This window comes from Sminthopsis crassicaudata, chromosome 2 (assembly GCF_048593235.1).
Source record: "Sminthopsis crassicaudata isolate SCR6 chromosome 2, ASM4859323v1, whole genome shotgun sequence".
Taxonomy (NCBI): Eukaryota; Metazoa; Chordata; class Mammalia; order Dasyuromorphia; family Dasyuridae; genus Sminthopsis; species Sminthopsis crassicaudata.
The window spans coordinates 77,633,211-77,657,183 of NC_133618.1; the positions used below are offsets into that span (position 1 = coordinate 77,633,211).

General features: G+C 34.7%; 1 protein-coding gene across 4 annotated transcripts in view; it reads right to left on the reverse strand.

Annotated features, from left to right (window-relative positions):
- Window positions 1–3,770: 3,770 nt before the first annotated feature.
- Window positions 3,771–23,973, reverse strand: part of PRKD3 (protein kinase D3) — a 78,035-nt gene continuing 57,832 nt past the window's right edge. For all 4 annotated transcript variants that reach the window (XM_074286599.1, XM_074286597.1, XM_074286598.1 and 1 more), the window contains 8 exons: window positions 23,012–23,064; window positions 21,569–21,641; window positions 18,851–18,957; window positions 14,019–14,180; window positions 13,114–13,212; window positions 11,502–11,769; window positions 6,002–6,087; window positions 3,771–4,991 (listed from right to left, as the gene is read on the reverse strand). In XM_074286599.1, the coding sequence (XP_074142700.1) occupies window positions 4,818–4,991; window positions 6,002–6,087; window positions 11,502–11,769; window positions 13,114–13,212; window positions 14,019–14,180; window positions 18,851–18,957; window positions 21,569–21,641; window positions 23,012–23,064 (1,022 nt within the window). In that variant the 3' untranslated portion in view covers window positions 3,771–4,817. The remainder of the gene's footprint in view (window positions 4,992–6,001; window positions 6,088–11,501; window positions 11,770–13,113; window positions 13,213–14,018; window positions 14,181–18,850; window positions 18,958–21,568; window positions 21,642–23,011; window positions 23,065–23,973) is intronic.

Consider the following 23,973-nt stretch of genomic DNA (forward strand, 5'->3'; position numbering starts at 1 on the left):
TATTACTCTTACATAACTATGAGTGGCAAAATGTTCACTGTACTTAAGTAGACTTGAAAATATGATGCAGCAAAATTAAGCCAATCCCAAAATTGCTATGAGGAAGTCATATCATGTTAGCTAGCACCTATAGCTAAGAAAAAAATTTTGTTTCAAGTTGAAAGTAGGAACAAATAACTCATATTTTGTTCTAGAGGAAATTAAAAGCCCATATTTGTAATGTCTACTTGTCTGAGATCATTCCAATCTTAGAAGAGGGAGTATGTACGTATATTCTACTCTTATAAAATTTTGTAAACATAATGGGGAAAGAAAATCTGAGTATTGTTCAGTTATGTAATTTTTTATAATTACTTAAAAGTCAGGTGAGTTGCCCTTAGTTGCCTAAAAGTAGACTTTGGTTCAAATCTTCCCTCTGAATAATGCTGTGTGACTAATTTTAGTGTTTCAGAAGTATCAGAGGCACCCCACCTTCCTGAACCAGATTAAAAGGAAACTGGGCAAAACTTAAACCAAATAAATAAAATGAAATGAACTCTAATATATGGTTGAGTCTTTGACACGATGTTGTAGACAACTAAGACTGTGATGAAGGATTCACTTGCATTGACTGTGGAGTTCCCAGTTAATTTAGTCTGTATATCTTGTCCCTTTATAATTCTTACATGGTTAGAGAAATTTCTGGTATAAAAAGTTCATCCTTATTAAAGTTTTCAGTCCTCTGATAACTGCAACAGCTGAGATTGAGTTTCAGTTCAGGGACTATGGGTAAACAAACAATCCCTAACTTGGATTTTATGAAATATCCTTAAGTATCTTTACCCAGTGAATGTTATGGAATATTATTGTTCTGTAAGAAATGACCAACAGGATGAATACAGAGAGGCTTGGAGAGACTTACATCAACTGATGCTGAGTGAAATGAGCAGAACTAGATCATTATACACTTCAATAATGATACTGTATGAGGATGTATTCTGATGGAAGTAGACATAGAGAAGAGCTAATCTGGGGCAGCTATGTGGTGCAGTGGATAGAGCACCAATCCTGGTGCTCAGGAGGACCTGAGTTCAAATCTGATCTCAGACACTTAACACTTCCTACCTGTGTGACTCTGGGCAAGTCACTTAACCCCAGCCTCAGGAAAAAAAAAAAAAAAAAGAAAGAAAAAAGAATGAGAAGAGCTAATCCAATTCCAATTGATCAATGATGGACAGAATCAGCTACATTCAGAAAAGGAACACTGGGAAATAAGTGTAAACTGAGCATTTTTTTGTTTTTCTTCCCAGATTATTTTTACCTTCCGAATCCAATTCTTCCTTTGCAACAACAAACAACAAAATTCGCTTCTGCACTATAAAATATTTAATATGTATGGGAATGCCTGCCATCTAGGGGAGGGAGTGGAAGGAAGGAGGGGAAAAATTCGGAACAGACAGGAGTACAAGGGATAATGTAAAAAAATTACCTATGCATATATACTGTCAAAAAAAAATGTTATAATTATAAAATTAATCTAAATAAATGAAATAAAAAAAGAGAGAAAAAGAACCGATATTGATTGAATATAATCAAAAAAAAAAAAAAAAGTATCCTTACCCAGCATTTGTTAGACAAGGAACTGACTTTCAGCATGATTTCAAAATCAGCTTCTCTAATATAAAGTGCCACCTAATTCTAAAGCAGAAGTTCCAGTTTGTAGATAATTTCCTCCCAGAACAGTGCTATCATTACTGAGATCTAGGAAAGGAAGTACAACAAAACAAAGAAAAAATTGTATTTACAAAGGTCTTGAAGACCTTTCATGTTTTCTCACTAAAAATGATCAATGCAATAGGGAAATACAGTTTATTTTCAAGGTATTAAGAAGATATTTACAAACAATAGGGTGTAACAAAAATATAAAAAAAAAAAGGAATGGTCAGTGTCAGGGCTTCATATTTTACAAAAGCAAATATTTCTAGCAAACACTAATATTTCTCATACAAATATAACTTGAAATCAAGATAAAATGGTTATTTATGCGGGTTATACAGCATTTGGAGTAATTTAGCCAACTCCACATTATCTGACAGTGACTTAACAAACTGATTTCTTAAAACTTATACAAAAAAAAAAAAAAAAAAAAAAAGAGTGCAATTGATTTCATGGCTTACAATGTTTGAATACAGCATTTTAGCAAAATGATAAAATTCCAGTTTTTTTTTTTTTTTTTTTTTTTTTACATTATTATGTGGTTCTTTACCACTAATCCCAATCTTCATTGCATTTACATGAAACAAATACAATCTGGTGATCCAGAACTGCTTCATTCCACATGTCTGCTGTTATAATCTGGCTCATTTATTTATCCTTAATTTTTATTTAAAAAGAAAAAAAAAACAACAACAACAAAAAACAGGCTAACTTTGAAGAAATTTAAGGAAATATAACTACTTGAGCAAAAGTTTTTTTGTGTTTTTTTTAAATACCCCTTTTTTTGGTCTCTAAATTAATATGGATAATTTGTAAGAATTACTGAGAAAGGTCACCCAGAGATGTTTCAGAATTGATCAAAAATCTGTCAAGGCCAAGTTCAGGGAAGTCCTGCCCAGAGTAAGGGCAGAATAGAGCAGTGGTTTCTGAAACTTACTTCCAGTTATATAATTTTGTGAATGTACAGAAAATTCTGTCCCCTTAAATGCAGCTGAACTTGTCACAAGAGTTTATAGTTCTGCTTTCAAAAGAAATCTTCACTATAGCTATTGTGGAACATTAGATACCATAAAGTAAAGAGAGTGGTTAGATTTCTTGTAGATTGGTGTGATTTTTTTTTTTTTCTTAATTACTTGAGCATACTACAGATAGCAACTCTTTAAAAGGCTTGAAGCCACATGAATAAAGACCAAGTGTATATTTCAGCGGAAAATCATTTGCTCTTATTCTTGTCAGCCTGTTGGAGAAGAGGGGGCCATACTTGAAATGAGAAGTGATGGGTACCTTCTTTTGCCTATAGAGCCTTGCCAATAAGTTAGGGGTGTTAATAGCTATCCGTGGGAACCAAAGGGAGAGGCAAGATTTAACAGATGAAACGTGCCGACTTTGCATTCAGAGAACATGGAACAAGCTCTAGCTCATGAATTGGAGACAGGTTACTTACCTCTCTGCATCTAGCTTTCTCATCTGTGCAATGAAAGGGGTATATACTAGGGTCCCTCTGAAGTGTCTTCATCCTCTAATTCTAAGAAACTATGATCAAAAATTCACGATCATAAGCTGCATGGACTTATTAACTTCAATTACAATTAAGTAGTTCAAAACTGCTAGGAAATCTGGTGACAGCTATATAATAGTAGTGGCTGGCAGGTCATGTTGAGAACCTCCTAATAAGCTATTTCATATGTATTCGTTAATTACAATTAAAACTTGAGGGAAAAAAAGAGAAAAATACCATAAGTGGTTTGCTGGTAAATGTATAACAACCAGCTCTTGGTAGGGGATGGGGTATAGGGTAGGACTGTATCCATGGTATACTTTTAAATTTAATTGCATTATTAACATTTTCTCCAACACTTTCTTAAGTCACAATCCATAAAACAGTTGTCAGGCCAAGCCCTAATTTGCAGCATTTTTCAATTTCCAAGATATAAATGCTCACACTGAAAATATAACAATCAAGTCAGAGCTAGCTTTGCACATTCCTGCTACTCCCAGGGTCAGTTGGGCTAGCTGGGATAAAGAAGTATTACAGAAACAAAAAAGATGAGTTTACAAGTAATAGAAGGCATCTGTTGTTTCAATCACTTAAAGATGTATTTCATTTTAAAAGTCCATAAGAGCTTTAAGACCCTCCACATTATATATTATTATATAAAGGAAGATTGGTTTGGTTGTCTACACCTGATAAAGACTAGAGGGCTACTTAAAACTTTTACCTATTAATAACCTTACTGAATATTTAACAAACTTGTCCCTCTTAATTTAGTTGAAGCTGTGTGGCAGTAATCTGATAAATAGATCTGTGCTAAATAAAAGTCAAACTCCCAACTAGGATACTAAAATGTTAATAAGAGTGGGAATATTTAGCAGCTAGAGCCAGGCTATAAGAGTACACTGCTAACCTGACATTTAGATTAATGCTTTTGTAATCTAGGTTTTGTAACAACCATGTAGATTCCATTTTCTCAAAAATGTGTCATAAATTTTAAAAGCAATATTAATCTAATTTAAAAATTATTTTCCATGTAGTATATACAGTGTCACAACTCCAGAAAGGTTGGGAATCACTGATTTAAACATTTAACTCACTTTCTAAAGAAAAGTGAATTGTTACCCCTTTTTTTTTACACATACAGGGGAAAAGCTTCAATTCCTACAAGGATCATTCAAATAAATGTTGAGAGTCAATAGCAAGTCAATATGCTCATTTTTTCCCAATGATTTCTTGAATGCAAGCCCATAACCAGAGTTTTAAACTTGATCCAAATTTTGCAACTTGTGTGTAACTTGAGCAGGCAAACACAAAACAATTTGTTACTAGCTTGATTTTCTATATGTAAAAATCAGAAAGGGAGAATATATTAAACAGTAGAAAACAACAATAAGTGAAGATATAGAAAAATACAAAAACTAAGTATGACTGCATGTGATACACACTTCTAGAAAGCTCACAAGAATTCATTTGTTTTAATTCTCCTCTCTACCTACATCTTACAAACTACGTGTCACTGATATTATCATATTTCCTCATAGCTCATATAGACAATAGTCTGAGAGTAGTACATTTATACAGATGGATTCATAAATGGAAATCTTCCATATTTAAAAGAGCAGTTAGCTTAAGGATCTTCTTCCATATCATCAGGATTGGGAGCCATAATGAAGTGCTTTGGGTACACAAGATTATGTTCGTCAGCATGTACTTCCCAGCGTGCATCATCACTTTCATGTGTGATATAACGCTCTCCAATTCGTGTTTCAAATTCTCTAAGGTCAAGCCAAGTTTGATAATCCTGAGGAGAAATACAATGCTTTAACTAAAAACATTAAATTAATTTAAAATATTATCAAGCATATGTTTTGTTTTTCTCTTTGAACTATTATTTTAATTATTCCCAATTCCATAAATTATACAAAAATTTTCAGAGTTTAAGGATCAATTAATAGTTACTTTATCCAAACAAATGTTAACTAGTTTTTCAGTATGTCTTTCTAATGAATGAAGGAACGAGGTTTCAGATGGCCTTAAAAAACCATGTGCCTCACATTCTTGAGTGTAATTAAATACTTCTTTCTGATAGAAGTGAATCCTGTAATTTTCCTCTCTAGTTTTTGCAAAAAGAATATATATATATATATATATATATATATATATATATATATATATATATATGTAATCATTAACAAATATTTGCTATTAAAAATCACTATCAAACTTTAGTTCACATTTTTGTAACCATCTTATACTTCTTTGCATTATGCTTTTTTTTGAAAATTTTGAAATTTTCCATATGCAAATCTACAGGAAATTTTGATATAAGAACAAACTCAGTTCCAAAATATATTTTAAGATTTCAATTCAATTGAATATGAACTTTTTATTAGTTATCAAAAGGGGACATCATTTTGTTCTAATACTACCTTGAGTATGATATGCACCCCAAGGGAAGGCAGAGTAAATAATACATGAGGTCAATATGAAGAATTGCACCATTTGTCAAGTTACAGGAAATGAAAAGCCTCTAAAAACTTCATTTGAAGAATGTATTGCAAAAAATGAACAAACAGCAATAACAAAAACCCGGCAGTGAAAAAATTTAAGGTTAACAAAAGATTTAGAAATCTCGGCAGAAATAATGATCTACAATTCAGTTTCATTATAAAAATCAGTTTGAGAAATATGTCCTTGAGCTTCAAGGAGGACCTAATGATTTTGTTGTTGTTGTTGTTGTTGTTATCAAGAAAAAATTCATTATCAGCCAATAGAGACTATCAGAGATATTTCAAGTGAATATAATTTTACCTGTAACCAGGGATGACTTAGAGATTTATCAACACTATAACGTTTCCTCATCTTCACCTGAAGCAAGTTGTTTATTAAATCAATTGCTAAGAAAAAAGAAAAGTTAATATTTAAAAAAAAAAAACCCAAACAGGTTGACATTTAACTCAAAAGATAAATATGATTACACAAGTAGCACTATGGTTTGGTGGGACAGTACCTCATGACTAGAAGTAAAGGCTAGTATTTGTCTGAAGCTACCTGACCTCCCTCAAATATTCCATTCTCTCTCTTTCTTTACTCCAGTTTGATGAAGATAGGGCTTTTTTTCCTTGACAAGGCCAAGTTCTCTATTCTATCTTCTCCTATCTAGCAGATTGCCTCCCACAAGCTTCTCTCTCATTTCATCTCTCATTTCCTCCCTCCATCCCTCATCTTCAAGCTCTTCATATCCACTAATTCCACATGGCCAGGTATCCTTCCTTTAAACTATCATCCTATATCTTTCCTCTCAGCCATATTCCTAGACAAAACCTGTCTCATCTAGCTCCTCTCTTTGACTTCTCAACCTATTGGAATTTGGCTCCAAACCTCAGTAAGGAACTAAGTACAAACTTTCCCAAAGCCCCCACCTATTTCTTAAATGTCAGATCTAATGCCCTGCTTTCAGTTTTCCTCCTTCTTGGTCTCCCTACAGTACAAATAATCCTGATCACCTGTGTTCCAGGATATCCTCTCTCTGGGATTTTGTTACCTCTTTATTCTCCTCCCACCAGTCTGTCACTCCTAGGTCTCTTTTGCTAGTTCATGACGTGAATCCAACTCCTTAACTGTGGGGACATTCCCAAGACTCTTTCCTAGACCCTCTTCCCTGGCCATACCTTCCTTTGGTGATGTCATCAGTGTCCATGGATTCAGATATTATCTGTAGGGGGCAGATTCCTAGGTATAGATCCAGTCTCTTTTGTGACTACCAGTCCTGTTCTACCAACTACCTAGTAGACATTTTGAACTAGAAGTATCTCAAAAGTGTAAATATCTCAAACTCACCAAGTTCTAAAAGATAACCTATCACCTTTCCTATTTCTTTGTACTCCCACACTTCTTGATATCTAAGTACATTTCTTGCCTCTTCACACTCAGTCTACATTACCTACTCAGTTGCCACATCTTCTCATTTTACATCTCAAATCTATTCTCCTCTCTCCACTTAGATGGCCCCATCCCTAGCTCAGGATTTTATGAGAATTATTTCAAAAGCCTTCAGTTTTTCTTATATTGGCTTTTCCCCTAAAGTGCATGTCTGATCTACTACTAAGCTACAATAGCAAGCTATGAGCCTTAGGGTCAAAGAGGACCTCCTCTGTCACTTAGGACCCTTCATAAACTGGTTCTAGTATACAACACACATGGTACAATCCAGCCAAACTAGCTTCCTCAACTGCTTTTTTTCCCCAATTCCCTTGCTCTTGCAGAGGTTGTTCACTCAACTTCTACCAGGCGTTCTCTTCTGCACTTCCTCTTAGAAGCCTCTGCTTCACTCCTGTGCATTCATCACCTTCTGTAGAAGTTATTTTCTGATCCTCTGCTGCTGGTGCATTCCCCTTCCAAATTACCTTGTATGTGTATATTTTATATATACTCCTATTTGTTCATATGATTTCCCCTAACAATGTAAACTATGTAAAGGGAGGAATGATCTCTATTTTGTCTCTATATCTCTCGTTTACCACCCAGATGCTTAATATGTATTGGTTGACTTGTCCATTATTTAAAAGAAAGAGATCAGAAAAAAGAGGAAGGTGGACCATACAAAAATATGCAAATCCATAAAAAGGGTGGTGGTGAAAATAAAAGGGTGAGGAAACAGAAGTAATATTGTTGTGGGAACATATTTCGGATAGTTTAGTAACACAGTACATATGAATGATACTTTCTTAATAAAAACCACATTTGTCGAAAGGCAAAAATCTCATAATAGTCCTAAGGGATTTCAGCTCTCTGGCCAGCTGTTTTAATGTTGTCTTCTACTAACATCTTTCACCTTTGATTTCAGTAAAGAAAACATCTAAAAAGTTCTGAGAAAATGATCCCAGGGCCAAAGCCTCTAAACATGCAGACTGCTCAAGAGGGATCAGAAGCTCTCAAAGTCAAATAAGAACAATACAAATGAAGATTATCTCAGTGAAAAACTGGGGGAAGCAATGAAATATACCAATGTGAACATTTGGTTTTCTGATGGACTTAAGAGATGCATGACAAGGTAATCATGAAAGGGATATCATAAGAGACTACTTAAAACTTATCTGTTTACATGCTTACATGGGAAGATAATACTCAAAACTCAGTATTTTCTCATTATTATGGCAGTTAGAAGGAGTATATCCAAAGAGAGGGCAGAGGTATGAGTTGAACATGAAAAGGTATATCTTTAAAAAACGAAATTAAGGGTTGAGAGAGGAATGTGTTAGGAGAAAGGAAAATGGAGAAGTGGAATGCTGTAAATTATCTGCCATAAAGAGGCAAGAAAAAGCTCTTATAGTGGAGAGAAAGCAGGAGGAGAGAGCAAGTGAGTGAATCGTACTCTCATCAAATTGGCTCAAAGAAGAAATAATACACTAAATATGGGTATAGAAATCTATATTACCCTACAGGAAAGTGGGATAGAAATGAAAAATGGGAAGGGAGGAGGGTGACAGAAGAGAGAGAATATTGGGAGAGGGAATGATCAGAAGTAAACACTTTCAAAGAGGGACAGGATAAAAGGAGAGAATAAAATAAATGGGGAAAGGGGATACAGTTAACAGTTGTTACTGTAAAAAGGAATTTTGAAACCAGTTTTTCTGATAAGGCCTCATTTCTCAAACATAGAGGGGAACTGAATCAAAGTTATATATAAAAAAAGACATACCCCAAATAGGAAAAAAACCAAAAAATATGATCTATGGCTAAAGAGCTATAAATTCATTCATATCCTTTGAACTAACAATACCACTAATAGATATTACTTCCAAGAGATTTTTTTTAAAAAGGAAAAGAACTTATATGTACAAAAATATTTATAGCAGCTCTCTTCTCAGGGCAATAGAAAAATTGGAAACTGAGGGGATGCCCATCAATTGGGGAATGGCTGAATAAATTATTGTATATGATTATGATGGAATATTATTATTCTTTGAGAAATGATAAGCAGGATGCTTTCAGAAAAACATGGAAAGGCCTCCATGAACTCAAGCAAAGTGAAATGTTCTGGGATGATCAGCTGCAAATGATTTTGCTATTTTTAGCAGTACCATTATTACACTGAGAAACTTATGAAAAACCCTATCCAGACATAGAGAAGGAACTGGTTGTGTCTGAATACAGACTGAAGCATAGTCTCTTTTTATTTATTAAATTTTTTTTGCTTTATTTTTCTTGAGATTTTTCTTTTTTTGGGGTAGGAGAGCTATGTTTTCTTTCACAACATGACTTTTATGGAAATGCTTTATATAACTTCACATGTGGTTTCTTAATGGAGACTTGAAGTGGGGATAAGGGAGAGTATCTGAAACTCAAACATTTTTTAAAATGTAAAAAAATTGTTTCAAATATAACTGGAGAGAAATAGTAATTTTTTTTTTTTTTAAAGAAAGTCTGGTGAAGAAGGGCTTGATAACCATTGGTGAAAGTAAGTAATGTGACCTGCAATGATATTCACGCTAAATTCCATGATAAGACAAGACTTGAAGAAAAGAGTACAAGAACAATGAATGAGCCTTTTGAAGTCTTTCTTCAGAGCAAGAAACACAAAGAAAGCAGGTTAGCCCAAGAGTCGTAGGACTGGCCATCCCCAAACCTGTTTCAGTTTATCACCACAGGTACTGCCCCAATAAATAAGGGCATCTGCATGTACTTTAACCAGAGTGACTCAAGACCCAAACAGAAGTAAAATATGAAATGGTTCAATAATCGTTTTATCAGTGAAAAAGATAGGACAGAAGAGAATTAACCATTTGCTTTCCCTCTAATGACCCTGGGACTTGTCCCTCTGACTTGCAGCTGAAATTTTCTCCATGTGCTGTCTCTACTGCATTAGAACAGGAACTCCTTGAGAGCAGGAACTGCTTTTCTCATACCTATCCTCAGCACTTAGCACAGAACTTTGCACCCAGTGTTTATTTTTTCCCATAATCTGACCAAAAAACCTAATTCTGGGCAAATGATGGTTTCCAGGCTTAAGAGATATATCTGTGCTATATATTCCTAGAACCCTGATTAAGAACCCACCTGATTAACTTAGATGCCCACCAGAACTAGCCTTCTACCTTCCACTGATCAAACAGAAACTACTTTATCGAAATTACCTAATTAGTGAATTCCTCAGTAATTGAATTATATTCCACTATATCCCCAGAGGCCCTCTGTGATGATTCTAGCAACACTTGGAGGTGACAAACTGTGTCCACACAACAAGAACAATCACAAGCTGAACGTTAACTCTAGATATTCCTTCTAGAGCCATACTTCTATCTGGATTGCTAGACACACTAATTTTTCTCATAAGCTCCCCTCATAAGAACTAGGGACACTTATATGGGACTTTTGAAAGACTGAAGAGCATGTTACAAATATCAACACAACAGTGTTGCAGTGTGACAAGAATTGCCTCTGCTGCTCCTGGCTACAGACCACTTTCTATGTTTGATTTCTTCATCGATAAACCTAAGGCTCATAGCTTGCTATTGTAGCTTAGTAGTAGATCAGACATGCACTTTAGGGGAAAAGCCAATATAAGAAAAACTGAAGGCTTTTGAAATAATTCTCATAAAATCCTGAGCTAGGGATGGGGCCATCTAAGTGGAGAGAGGAGAATAGATTTGAGATGTAAAATGAGAAGATGTGGCAACTGAGTAGGTAATGTAGACTGAGTGTGAAGAGGCAAGAAATGTCTCTTTCTCAACAGAGGCCCTCTATCAGATTCCTCTGAGGCCCTGCCTGCACTATTATCCAGGATTCTATGACAACACTAGCAAGTAGGGTGGTCAGAGGAAGAGAAAGTGGGCAAAAGGCAAGAAGATGGTTTAGAGAAGGGAAAGGTACATTATGCTGAGGACAGTGAGTAGGAATGTTTGTTGAAGAGTAAGACTCCTCAATGAGAGAAGTACACATAGGGAAGGACATTGCTAAAAAGAAAACATATATTGGGAATGTAAGGCTATTCTCTAACCCATGGCAAGGTGTTAGTAGGGGAGTATCCATAAAAAGAACTTTGGCAACATCACTACTTTGAGGGTACTGCAGAATGGACTTCAGGGAATAATAATATGCAAGGAAGAACATAAAAGGTGATGAGGGACAATAGCATGAGAAAAGAATCTACAAGAATTAATGAGTAAGATTGTATGTTGGTATCAAGTAAAAAGAATAAGAAATAACTCTAAGAATACAAAATGGGGAGTCAGGGGAAACATGTTTTGAAGGAAAGCCAATGAGTTTAGACTCAAGATTATATAAAATCAAATTCAGTTTAATTCCTTACCTTCACCAGAAATTTCTTTCCATGGATTTGGTGGGTACATAAATGCAGCATTTTGAATTTGGTCATTTATGTCTTCATCTTCGTTAAAAGGAAATGTGCCACTAAGGCTCACGTAAACAATAACTCCCACTGACCACATATCTAGAGAACGATTATAACCTTTGCTCCTGAGAACTTCAGGTGCTAGGTAGGCTGGGGTTCCCACCACAGATCTCCTGAAGGACTTTTCACCTATGATGCGTGCAAAACCAAAGTCACACAGCTTCACCTGGAAATAAAGAATACTATTAAGTTACATAGATATAGTTCAATTTATAATATATCTATATTGATATATCTTATCTAATTATATCATATTTATATGTTTATATGTGTACATATGTAAACTTTCCCCAAACAGTATAACATTGTAACTATTTAAATATTCCTTATAGATTATGAGAATTTTGAATTTGAAGTAATTCAAATAAAATATACAAAGTTCAACATTTCTGAGTCAGTCCATGTCATTAAATAACAATCACTCAAAACCAATGAACAAACAAATAAACAAAGTAAAAAAAAAAAAAAAAAAAAGCTTTGCAGGGAAGTTTTAATAATTATTGAGCCAGAAGAGAGAACTGGAGAACTTTCAGTCTTAAGAATCTTTCATTCACTATAAGAAAACTATACACTAAAAGGTATAACTGTAAGATAGCTGAACCTTTCTGTCTGTTTCCTAGAAGCCCAGCACAATGACTCCTGTCTAATAGCTGCTTAATATTGAATTGAATATTAATAAAAATTGCTAATACACACAATAATCAAAATACTTGAGTGCTATAAAAGTGGACAATATGGGAAGGTTAACACATTTAAAAATAAATAAGGTATCTAATGAGATGGCATTTAGTTTTACTCTCTAGCTCCTCATGCAGTGCTCTGCAAATCAAGACACTATTGTGACCCTAGATATCTTAGAATCAGCAGGAGTCAGGATAAGCAAGTCTTTTCTTGGTCTTTTGGGTTCGCCTTCAGAGGATTAGATCTAGCAATCTCCACACCTCTTTCCTCTCTCTCCACAGGCAAAAGAATGATCCTGCCTGTCCTACTCTACCCTCTCATCTCTTTCTTTTCCTTCTTTGTCCACACCAACTGATCCAACCAGCACAGAATAGTTGGGGAGGGTCATTCTACAAGCATATGTTAATAGAGAATTGGTAATTAGCCCTAAGAGCTAGGTTACCTTGCATATGCTCAGTTCTAGCCCATTACATCTCTCGCTTTCTTTTGTTTAGAACATAGGTGGTCATGCCCCCCCTGACTTCTCAGCAAGGGAGATGAAAGCACTAAAAAGGAGATAATCACTCCCTTCCTGACATCTCAGGAAGGCAGATGAAAAACACTAAAGGGAAGTGGGGATTGCTAGCAGTTTTCTGGGCTGAAGGATCTTATTATAGACAAGTATGCACAAACCCATCAGCATGGGAGGTATTACACAAGCACATAGCAATAATGCACAGGCTATTAGTGATGACTCTCCCCACAGTCAGTGCAGGCTCGATGTGGTGTAACAACACTCCACTTTTAATTAACTATTTTCTGAAATGTCAGGTAGCAGCACAACACTCACCTGAGGGAACGGCTCTGCTGAGGCTAGCAGCACGTTCTCTGGTTTTAAATCACAGTGCACAATATTCTTAAAATGTAAATTTCTCAAAGCAACAAGGATCTGTAATGAAATAAAGTGGTATTTTAATTCTTGGGATATTTATCAAAGTAATGAGAAAAAAAATTAACAATATTGAGACAGCATAATATTCTGAGTTTTAATTGGGACCTCAAGTTTTTGGAAGCTTAATTCCAACTTACATCTAGACTGATATTGGTCAGTCATTGTTGGGTTAGATAGAAAAAAATGGACCTGGAATTCTAACAATTTCAATTAAAATTAATTAAGATTTCACTGGAATATCAAATCTATATTATCCTTTGTCAAATTTATTATTGAGACCTAGTATGTCATCATGCAAAGAAAACTAGCCAGCTAGTCAGGAAACCTGGGTTGGGAACTGCCCTTCATGTGATCCTGGTGATGTCACTTAACTTCTTAGTATGTCACTGTACTCTTCTATACAAGTAATGGGAGGATGGACCAATGGTGGGCTATGATCAAGTGTCCTGAAAGTTCCCTAAGTAAAAGGCCAATTGTGAATGAATATCAAACTCCATGAGAAATGCTCAGGGACTCAATGGTTCAAAACTCTCCTAAACAATCCTTTGATGTAAATAAACGGGTAATGATACGCACACTATTCATTGCATAGAGTTTTATAAGGAAATCTTAGATTATTATTTTTTTGAAAATTATCATTCTTTTTAACTGTTCTGAATTTTACAATATCCTCTGAATTAAAAGCAAAACAAAATCCAAACCCAGGGTACACGGTCTACAAATTTCTCCCATTCTCCCATAAAGAAGTATTATTTCTCTTTAAATTAAAATTATTGTCTACTTCAAGAAAAAAGGAAAAATACCTGTGTGACCATAAACTTTGTAATTCGCTCAGGAAGACGGCTTTTTTCACTAGAAAGAATCATTTCTAGCATATCTCCATGTAGCTTTTCCATTACTACAAAGACTCGTTCTGGAGTTTCAAACATACATTCCAGGTTTACAATCCCAGGATGGTGCAAATTCTGAAAAATTACAGAATGTTAACAGAGAAAATACACGTTGAAAGACAGAGATACATTTATATCTTCCTATCTATCCTCAAATAATTTTCACAATGTTTTTTGGCATTTTTTTTTTTTTTTGGCAAACAAGTAAAGTTCATAATTAGATAAAAATTACATAGAAAAAAGTAAAATTAGAAAATACCATAGAATAAAAGCAAATCAAGTAAAGCAAATGCACAATGTTAAGATGATATACTTCTTCAAACCACAGTCGGAGGAGTCAATTGCTTGTAAACCATTGGAAAGGATATATGTATGTCCCCAAAATTGAATGTAAAAGTGGAACTATGAATGCTACATAGACATTCTCATGGAATAAAGTCTGTAGTGTCAACCCAGTTCTTTAAAAGTCAAGTCAGTGGCTGCAAATTGTATCAATTGCAACAATGATTTTCTGCTCAAATGTTAATAAACATAGAATTCAAGATGGGCCACTGGGAGACCATGCAGTTCAATACTCTGATTTAATAGATGAGGAAACTGAGGCACCAAAGAGCTAGAAAGTGACAATCTTTTCACTTGTTTCTTATTCTCAGAAGGGTGTAATCAATGAACAGAAAGCCCAAAACATAATATCTGGAAACTGAAAAAATTCATTTCCTCAGACTGTGTGAAGAAATGAGTTAATATTTACAAAGCAAAGTACCTGGCATATAGTAGACATTCTATAATACTAGCTATTATTATTATTAATGAAAAGCACCTATGAGAGTTAAGTGGTAGTAGTGCCTTCTATATAGAGAAGAAATGGTAAAACTATGGCTATGTAAATTCTAACACATTGGAAGTATAAATCACTCAATAACCAGGTTTTCTGGATACCTCGGGTTTTAACTCTTTAAGTTCTAGGACTTTTATGCAGTTTATATCCTACTGTATCAAACAGACATTTTCTATTTTGTGTTTTCAATTAGCAGTGGACTAAAAAGATCCTTTGGCCATTTTTCTGACTCACTTATACAAAATACGATCTAAGTACAGCAGTATCAGCCTAATATGGTGCTGCTTCCACAGTTTTAGCCTCAAAATCTGGAGGGGAAGGAAGGAACCATTTTCTGTGCCAAGTCCTGAAATCCCAAGGGGTGAATAGATCTGTCTCTTACTGAACCATCAGCATTTTCCTATGGTTTTCCTTCAAGTTATGTAAATATGTCCATTTTTATCCTTACAGTTAATATCATCTTTTTATATTCCTCTGCAAGTCACTCAACTGTCTTAAGCTTTAATTTCCTCACCTGTACAATGGAGGGCTGACCTCGATGGCCTCTCCAATCTCTACATCTGTGGTCCTGTCCACTTCTCACCTTCGGCCCTCCCACACCATCAGTCTCTGCATTAACTCTCATGAGACCAGCACTCATGTCTCCCTGCCTCTTCTCTTTCTAGTATACCATTCACATACCTGCCAGGGATTTTCTTAAAAGTGCTGGTCTGCCCATGCAACTCCAGTGGCTTTTTACTATGTGTTTCATACATCCTAAACTAATTAATTTTTCTTGAGGAGGTTGTAGTTCAAAAATGAAGCACTTCAGAAAATCTGGGTAAGACTTTTCACCCCCCAGCTGCTTCCTCCCTTACGTCCCACATTCCTTGGGAGCTGGCTGACTCTCTGCCCTTCACCATAGTATTCTAACATCCATCTCTGTACCTTTGCATTGGCTGCCCAGTATCTCACCATTCTTGCAATTCCCGGATTCCTTCCAAATTCCTTTGTACCTCCAGCTGCTAGTACCCCACCCTCCTGCCAACAGATGAGCCTACATGGCTCACACTGTATTGTACTGTATTGCTAAGTATAAGTACCACAATTTAAGAAGGATGCTGATAAGCTGAAAAGCGTCCAGGGAAGAGCAAGTACAAGAAGGGTCTTGATGCTGTGTCACTGGATCCCCAAAGCTGCCTAGCACAGTGCCTAGCACTTAAGTGTTAATTAAATGCTTGTTGACTTAACAAGCTGAAAGAAAGTGTAAATAGTTATTCACCTGAAAAAGATCTCAGAGTTTCAGTGGACTAATATATTGTTCAACAAAAGCCAGTTGTGTGATACAGCAGCCAAAAAACTAACATGCTTTCTCACTGAGAGACCTCTATTCCATAATGAGAAGCATCTCAGTTCTGTCAACCTATTTGAGGAAAGACTCTGAAGTGCTAGAGAATGTCTAGATAAAGCCCACAAAGACGTGAGGACCAAGTGAAAGAACTGGGGATATTTAGCCACAAGAACCAAATGTAAAAAAATGGACATAAAAGATACCTTCAGGAGTGTGAAGAACTATCATATGGGAGGATAAAATTTCCTTTTTATTTGGCTCCAGAAAACAGAACCAGGGAGAAGGTGCACTGACAAATTTAGTCTTGATGTAAAGAAAAATTTTCTAAAAATAAGAGCAATCCAAAAGTTGAAGGGACTATTTTATGAGGAAATAAGCTTCCCAACCTTGGAGGTCTTCAAGCAAAAGCTATATAAATAGTTATCAGGTACTTTGTAGAGGGAATTGCTATTTATGGGATATAGTAGATGACGATGAGGTCTCTTCCAATTCTGAGATTCTATGATTCTTTTCTCTAATTGTTTCTAGATTATGAGATTCTTGGAGGAATTATATTAAATTTAGAACAGTTGAAAATCCCACAAAAATAATACTGAATTGATTATTTCATGATAAGAGACCCTGAAGTTATGGCTGAAACTATTATTTAAATTTTTAAAGACTGCCTTCAGGGTTCCAAGTATATAGGATATGTCTTTTTAAATTTTAATCTATAAGATGCCATTCGTTAGTTTCACTTAATTGAGGATTTAAAGTACTTAAAAACACAAAACACGTAGTCACAGTTACCAGAATTAAGAACATTTTGCATTCCATGACATAATCAACATTATTTTTCTCAACAAAATTACAGCACCCTACTTCTTATAAATATTTCCATCCAACACTTTAATGGCCACTTCTGTGCTCATTTTCTGACCTAAATGACCCCAGGCCTAGTGCCTCAAGAATTAAGGCCCCAAAACAGAACCCTACCAAGCCAGATTTCTCATTTCTATTTCCAGTTCTGCAGACATCCTGACTAGTAACTTGAACAAAGGTAACTGGTCTTCCAGTAGCACTTTAAAAAAATCCTTTTAACAGTTGAAAACTATATAATCTTCTATAGAGACTATATAGCTGAAGATTATATATACTCAAAGAAGATAGGATGTAATCCATCACAGTATGGCATACTCTACATAATTTTCATACAATCAAACAAACTTACTAGAAACACTACTAGGATCTGAGATCAAGTTAAATTTTACTTTCCATATCATAAAATAAGGCTGATATGAGAAATGTTAGAACATAAAAAATGTTAATAAATTGCTCTTTTTATCAAGAGTACATATAGGTATACATTAATCTTTCAAATACAGCCTCATGAATCTAAAACGAAATTAAACACAATGATTCAGAAAGTCATGAAAATGACAAATGATCTTTTCATTTTTTTCAGATGTCTATATTACTTGTTTTACAACACAATAATTACCTCAAAAATGTTAAAACCTATTTCACAAGCAAGAAAACAAGATGTTGTAACACAAGGAAAATTAAGGAAACATCCCTGAGATTCAGTAGACTGAAAGGGGAATGGGACTCTTGAAGGAAATACTTTATTCAGAAGGAACAAGTATAGGAGAGAAGCAAGAGGGAGGTTTTAGTGGAACTGCAAACTCAATAAGGCTCAACAATGTAATATGGAAGCAAAGAAATCTGATATTACTTTGGGATGTTTGAAGAGAGTTTCTACTTCTAGGAAAAATGATATGATAGTTTTGTCCTGACCAAACCTCCTACAAGGGTTCTAGTCAGCTCTGGGTGTCATGTTCTTGGAAGGACACTGATAAGCTGGAGAGCACAACTAGAATGGTGAAAGGCCTAGACATTTGTGTTATATGAGAAGAGGCACTGAACAAATGGATATTGAGACTAATGAAGAGAAGGCACAGAATGGATATGATGGGATGTCTTCAAATACAGGAACAGATGTTACCTAGGGGGGAAAAAAATCAATCAGAAGGCAGAGCTAGAGCAGGGGGTAGAAATTGCAAAATATCAAATTTAGATTTGAATTAAACCTAAAAAAAATTTCTTAACAACTAAAACCAATTCCAAAGCAGAATGGCCCATATTGGTAAATAAAGATTTCCTCTTCACTAAAGATATTCCAGTCACGGTTGGATGGCCACTTCTTTGGTATATACGAGAGGGAATTTTTTTTTCAGATATATGATGGGTGACATGATCACTGATATCCATCCTAACTTGGACATTCTGAGATGAATGTGACATAACTTCTATGAAATACACAATAGGACAGAGAATATAATATCAAATACTCTGAGCACAGAAGACATTCTATCACTATTTGATACCTCAAGGCAACAAAGTAGATACTTTCCTTATTATTCTACAATTCTAGATTTAAATTAAATGTACTTTTGAAAAATAAGACTAAATTATAGTTCTAGAAACTAACTTCACCATCCACCTATTGATCAAATGGGAAAAAAAAAAGTAAAGGTTAGTTTTGCCAACAAATAAAAAAGGAACTTAAAAAAAAATCACTAAGTACTATTATTTTACCTGCAGAATGGCCACTTCATTACGAAGCTGACTTTCCTGTTTTGTGGGGAATCTCATCTTATCAATCACTTTAATAGCCACATCCCTTCCAGTCTTTCTATGCTTTCCTGTAGAAAAAGAAATGAAAGTAGTAACACTGCTAAAATACACACAAATATATCTCACAAATATAAAATCATAATGAGAAGTTGTCCACCAACTGAAATATGCAACTTACTTGTAATGTACTAAGTTTGTGTATTTTCTTTCTTCCTAATATTTCTGTTAATTCATCTTTCTAAACCCTTACTAATTTTGATAAGGAAAAGGTAGTATTTTCCCTTCTGTATTTACTTATCTCCTAAAAGGTCATTTTAGAGATTTAACTAGGACACTATAGAGGGCAAAACTGACTTTTTTTTTTTTTTAACTGAAAGTAAGAGGAAGAATGTTTAAAGGTAGTAACTGCAGCTAATGTGCTTTGGTCAAGCCCTCAGAATTTAGCCAGGGAAGAAAATTAGGATCCTGATTTCATTTTATTCCAAGTTCATCCCTTTCAACAGAGCAGCTGAGAACATTTCTCAATCCCTCCCCCAGTTCCCTTAGCCCCAGATTCCCTGTATTCTTGTTAAAATACTTATATTACAACTCCAACTTTAAGAAAAGGTCATTATACATTATGATGAATAAAAATGTCTCTCCAAACCAGCAACCCTTATACTAAAGAACCTCTGATTCAAAGTTGCTCTTCCAATGGCAGAAATTCTAAGTCTTTTGAGAGTGGCAGAGATAACCAGAGATGGTATTTTGCTGATAGCCCTCAAGAACCCAAGACAATGATGGCTTAGAGTTAGGGACAGAATGAGAATTAACATAGCATTCTAAGGTTTGTAAAGAACTTGGCATGTTACCTCATTTGATCCTCAAAACACCCTGGGAGGTGAAAGGAATTATCCACATTTTACAGAGGAGGCTAAGAAAAGTTAAATGCTCAGTGTTCAAACAACTACTAAGTGTCTGAGACAGGCTTAAAACTCAAGTCTTCCTATCTCCAAGACCAGAACTGTAATGTTCATTGTACTCCTCAATGCTACCCTACTGCAATAAGGCAGAAATAATAAGGAGAAATTTAATAGAGACTTAATAAAATAAAAATTTAAATGAAAGAAATCATGAAAATAAGGTACTCATCTAATATTCAAAACATTCCTTGCCGCCAAGTACTATAAATTTTTGTGATAAATGATTTTTCTCTAAAGCTTCTTCTTAATTGAATGCATACAAAATCACAAAAATGATATTTAGACCAGAGTGGAACATTTTTTCACATATTTAACAACCCCAATTCCTCAAGAAATGACAAGAGATTTGCAAGTACCCACACCAATTCATCAAAGCTTTGGAATGCTTCAACAATTTTCCAACAAAATGTTGTGATGAATAGTATGAAATTATTTATGACCAAACACGGTGCTCATTCTAAAACAATGCAAATAAACTCTAATATCTCCCTGAACTTAATTTCAGATCATAAGCATTAGATGCTTCAGATCAGATGTCCCAAGGCATATCAAACATTATCTCAAACATTATCCAAACATTATCTCATCTTAAAAAAAAAGTCTAATCCTCTTTCAAATTTTCCCACTTTTTCTCAAAGACAAGATAATCATTCCAGTAACTCAGGTTCATAACCAAGAAAAAACTCTTGATTCCTCATCTTCCCTCTCCTTACATATTCAATTTCCAAATCTTGTCATTTATACTCCTGATACATCTTTCATATCTATTCCTTTCGCTCTACTTACACATCCACCATTACTTCAAGCCCTTATCACCTCACATCTGAACTACTATAAAAGCCTAGTTTCCCTAACTCAAGCTATGCTAATCAAATCTATATGCCAAACCATCCCACAAACAGTTGTCAAATTTTTTTCTTAAAAGGCAGGTCTGATCATGTTACTCTCATATCGAATAAGCTCCAATGACTCCATATTTATATCTTATAACTTTCTTCAAGCCTTTCCCAAGGGCTTCAACTTACTTCTCTAATAATATATATTATTCCCTTTCCTATACACTGTGATCCTAACAAATTGGCCTTTTTACTGCTCCCACACAAGAAATTTCATCTTCCACATCCAAGATATTATAGTGGCTAAACTTCAGGCCAAAAATAAATTTTCTTTTGACTTTCTCTTCTTAGAACCTTTTACTTCAAAAGTCTAAATTCCACTTAGTGGACAGTGCTAATAAGCACATACTCATGAGGCCACTGAAAAAAAGGACCGTATATACTTTTTTTGGAAGCATTTTGTGTGTGTGTTGGTAAAGAACTGGACACAAAGTAGATGCTTATCAGCTTGAAGAATGTATAATAAGTTGTGATACATGAATATAACAAAATATTATGCATTAAGAAATAAAAATAATGATGAATAAAGAGAAGCATGGAAAGAGTTATACATGAACAGAAGCAAAGTGAAATAAGCAGAATCAGAAAAACAATATACACAATAACTGCCCAAAATAGAATATTCAAAACAATAAAAACTTAATACTGAAAAATCTCAGTGACCATGCTTGATCCCCAAAGAGATATGTGAAGACATTTCTCCCCCATCCAATACTCTAAATAACAACACTTTTTCAATATGTTGGCTAGTTCTACTTAACTTCTTTTTTTATAATAAAAATCGATTAAAAAAACCCTAAAGTTCTTTTGTAATGGCTTACCTCCATATACAATACCAAACTGTCCTGAACCTAGGACCTCATCAGCAAAGATCTGGTATACAGAACTTATATCCTATTTTAGGAAAAATAAAAAAAAAGAAATACTTTAATATTTATAATTTAATAACTTAATAGTCAATAAACATATCCAGTGACTTTTTATTACAATAAATATGCTAGTTTTCACATTTTAAAAAATCCTACAGAAAAAAACATCTTTGAATATATAGATTGTCTTTATTTACTATGTCTCTGAAAAGTTAATGCCCAATTTCTGTACTTTGAATTTTAATTTGGGACCACTGTGAAAGAACAGTACATTGTTTTATGAGAATTGACTAAAATCAAGTTTAAAATTTTTAAACATCCTATATATGGGTATAGGATTAAAAGTAAATTATCATCAAGGAAGATAAGAACATTTTGTCCTATATCATGATTAAAAGGCTTCATATTACATATTAAAGAAATCTCCCTACACATATATCTTCTCCTATAACAAAGACAATTTCCCAAGGTTCATATTTGAATAAGCTTAAACTAACAATGTGAGGGTATGATACACAGCCTATGTTTCCATTAAAATGAACCTACACTGCTCCTCAGACGTTTCTTGGGTCTTCATGACTCTTGCTCAAAACATTACCTTCAAACATAAAAACCTCTTCTCTCCCTTCCCCCACCAATGTCTGTCAAAAATGTATCTCTCAAGAATCTCCTCCTTCAATGCCCCAAATAAGCATAATTTTTCTTTCCCCACCTCTTATAAATTTTGTTTGTACCACTTGCCTCAGATATCTCTTCATTTGCCATTTGTCACCAGCTGCCCTGCTTAGTTTTGACTAAATCATCATCACCCACACCATCCCCCCATCTCCATAAATTCATCACCAGGAAACTCCTCATCGTTAAAATTGCTCCAAAATTACTCAACCCTTAGTAGAATCTCAGCTACTTCTGCCCCTCTGGAGGCCTGAAGTGTAGAACAAAAGAGAAGCAAAAAAACTTCTCCCAAAGCTTCCCTTTATAGAGTACTCAGAATCTTCACCATCTCTACCACCAGCTTCTCTCTACCACCACCATTGTCACCACTGTCATCAACGTCATTGTCATCCCATCACATACCCCACCTCCTTCAGCTTCCCACTTCTTACTAAGTAGTATCAATGTTCCTAGTACAAAGTAGGCACTTAACAAATGTTTATTGTAGCTACTGTACTCTATGTCATTTATCAATAACATTATGTACGACTGACTTATATTACATATTGTCTTTCATTATATTTAGATGGGTATATGTATATATTTCCCCTGCTAGGTCAAAAGCTACTGGAAGAGAAAGAATGTTTTATTCACCTTTTTATCTCCCACAGAATCTAGTACACAGAATTTTATCAAATGTTAATCAGCTAAATTGTACAGTTTGTTAGGACTATTACTTACCACATTCTCCTGAACCTGGGAGTTAGATACAGAGATACTAATAGACAACTCATCTGCAAATGTGAAAATAATAAATCAGTAGAAAGAACAACAAAATGTTGATATTCAATTTAACTGAATAATGATCTGATATGATATGCCACATTAATGTGGCAACCAAAGCAAAAAGATTAGGAGTGATTTCCAGACAATGTTTAGCTAAGAGACAAGAAAAAGGAAACATGGAGGAAAAGGGAAGAGCATATAAATCAAAAGGAGATAAAACAATTGTTATTTTTATAGCCCTAGAAATCTCTAAAAGCATTATAGACACACAGATTCATAGATTTAAAACTGTAAATAAAGTTTAATTAGTCCAATTCTTCTACTTTATAGATTAAAAAATGGAAACCCATGAGTAAAGTGACATATCCAACTTCACAGAAGCATTAAAAAACAAAAACTAGATCTGAACCTTGACCCTGTCCCTTTTGCCATGTACTTTCTTAGCAAATGTTGATATTAAGATAGGGAGGAAAAAATCTTACAATAAAAAGCATGATCATTACTGGCAGTGGTTTTCCATTCTCTAAAGAAAGAAACTTGGAGGTCCTCAGATGGCTTTTTAAGGCCCTTTATCTCTTTGCCCGTCCCTCCTTGCCCAATCTCATTTCCTACAACTTCTCAGAGTAACATCTCCTGTGGCCAGATTGACCTCTATCCTGCCTATTTAACATTGTATCTCCTTCACCATCCCTTATTTCCTTTTCTCTCCTAGAACAGGGTTACTCATTGTCTTCATCTATCCAAAGGTCCCTCTTCTACTCCCTTCAAGTCCAGGTTCAATCCTTACTTCATCCATTTACCATTTCCCGATTATTCAAACCCACATTGCTCTTCCTCTTCTTTGAACTTAGTATCTATCTGTACTTCTGGATTTAGCAACTAGCCTTATATTGCTTATATGACTTTATATTCATATT